The 1,598-nt window shown below is 51.9% G+C and overlaps 1 protein-coding gene across 1 annotated transcript; it reads right to left on the bottom strand.

The window, feature by feature from the left end:
• Positions 1 to 90: 90 nt before the first annotated feature.
• On the bottom strand, positions 91 to 1,071 carry LOC113205489 (prostasin-like). The gene is made up of 3 exons (XM_052276844.1): positions 783 to 1,071; positions 315 to 481; positions 91 to 243 (listed from the first exon to the last, which is right to left on the bottom strand). Exons 1-3 carry the CDS (start codon positions 1,016 to 1,018, stop codon positions 128 to 130), a joined length of 519 nt encoding a protein of 172 aa, XP_052132804.1. The 5' UTR covers positions 1,019 to 1,071; the 3' UTR covers positions 91 to 127.
• Positions 1,072 to 1,598: the final 527 nt, after the last annotated feature.

Here is a 1,598-nt window from a genome sequence, read left to right as displayed (position 1 = left end):
GGGGGGGTAATTCCCCGGTGCGCCCCCCTCATGCCTGGATGTGAGTTTGGCAAAAAGCGTAGCGTCCCGGCTTGGATCAACCGCTTATTCTCTTAATATTCTTTGATTTCGAGGTCGTGGCTTTTCTCTATTGGGGTGCCTTACCTTTACTGGTGGAGCCCCAACCAGAGACTGCGCCGTTCCACAGCCAGAAGCTTTGAGTGGCTTGCTTTGCAGACGGGAGCCGAATAGGAGCAACGAACTCTGGAGAAAGTTAGAGTGACGTTACACGCTTCTACTCAGGATAAAGCTCAACAGAAGTTCGTCCCCTTTACCGCTCTCGTCGACGCTGGCCACCAGTTCGAGAAGTGCGATGTCGTTCTCTCCAGTCGCCGCGTTGTACGACTCGTGAATATTCTTGTTCTTGATCGTGTGAGTGACGCGGGTGTCCTCGACGTCTACCTTCAGATCGAATGCGCCAAACGTGACCTGGTAGTTGACACTGTAAACAAGAGGCCCGCGTGTGAGGGCAGGGAAGTCCCCGCACGTCCACCCCTTAGGGATCATACAGACAGTACGCCCGTAATTCGCCGTTTCGAACCCGCAAAGTTTAGCCTCTGCAAGCTCTCATATCGCCTGATAGGTAGGCAATATCTTGCCTGCGATGCACAAGGGTACTGCGGGTTGGCCTACCCTGATCCTTGCAGGCGCCTGGCCCCCGGAACTTGCCGGAATGCATCTGAGAAAAACGGACGTACTCTCTGGACGATCCCTAGGACTCTGGCCCCTGCTTGGCAGCTCACTGTGGGTTGCTGAGGCAGGAGGCGGCGGTAAGGACCCATCTGGAGTCGATGAGGGCGCCAGCGCACACGTTGTCGAGGTCCGGGAGACCAGTGGCTTGGTCAACGGCGCCGATCAGTGCCTGGTAGGGGAACTGGCCGGGCAGGGCCATCTTGCCTCCAGAGATCTGGAGGCTGATGTCGGCCGCCGGGGAGCCCCGGACCAGCAGGACGAGCAGCAGCGCGCAGAGGACGTTCATCTCGACGAGTGGAAACGCCGTAATGCGGGGAGCCAACCGCACGGCTGACCGCTGGGCTGGGCTCTGGCACCCAATCTTATCGGCCTCGAGACACTTGTTACAAATGGGCGATAATCGCCCTTAATTAAAATGTAAGTGTCGGAGTGGTGATTGTGTTCTCGAGAGCGACGTTTTCGCATGTTGGCGGAATGGGGCGGAATGGGCGGAAAGGGGATACCCTTCAATAGGTGAATCAAGAAAGTAGAAAGGACACAAATAACAGCCATATGACATTTATTCTTTTCGACCTTGGAGGTGCTGGACACTTGGCATTTATAAGACTGTCAAAGTGATCAAAGTTGCTCTTCTCTTGACACCAATAAAAGATTCATTGCCTTGTTCACCCTCAAGTACAAGAAAAGAGCAATTGATTACAAATATTGAAATAAAAACCAAGTTACAGAGGATTAATTGTAAAAAAAATGAAACAAGCTAAAACAGTTATAAAGTTCCACTTTCTGGTCTATCAGTCGCTTGGTAACGGTAAGATTATAAATTAAGTAAGAAAGTTTAACTTTTGAGGACTATGTACATTTACAGT

The sequence above is a fragment of the Frankliniella occidentalis genome, unplaced genomic scaffold (assembly GCF_000697945.3).
Source record: "Frankliniella occidentalis isolate FOCC.00 unplaced genomic scaffold, Focc_3.1 Scaffold4686, whole genome shotgun sequence".
In the NCBI taxonomy this organism is placed as follows: Eukaryota; Metazoa; Arthropoda; class Insecta; order Thysanoptera; family Thripidae; genus Frankliniella; species Frankliniella occidentalis.
This window is presented reverse-complemented; position numbering and strand designations above follow the sequence as displayed.

What these genes read in the sequence shown, in the direction of transcription:
- LOC113205489 (XM_052276844.1), bottom strand. Translation starts at nt 1,018, where the DNA reads ATGAACGTCCTCTGCGCGCTGCTGCTCGTCCTGCTGGTCCGGGGCTCC. An exon ending in TCCTGCCTCAGCAACCCACA is followed by an intron (nt 482 to 782) that starts GTGAGCTGCCAA and finishes TCTTGTTTACAG; the next exon opens with TGTCAACTACCAGGTCACGT. An exon ending in GGCCAGCGTCGACGAGAGCG is followed by an intron (nt 244 to 314) that starts GTAAAGGGGACG and finishes AACTTTCTCCAG; the next exon opens with AGTTCGTTGCTCCTATTCGG.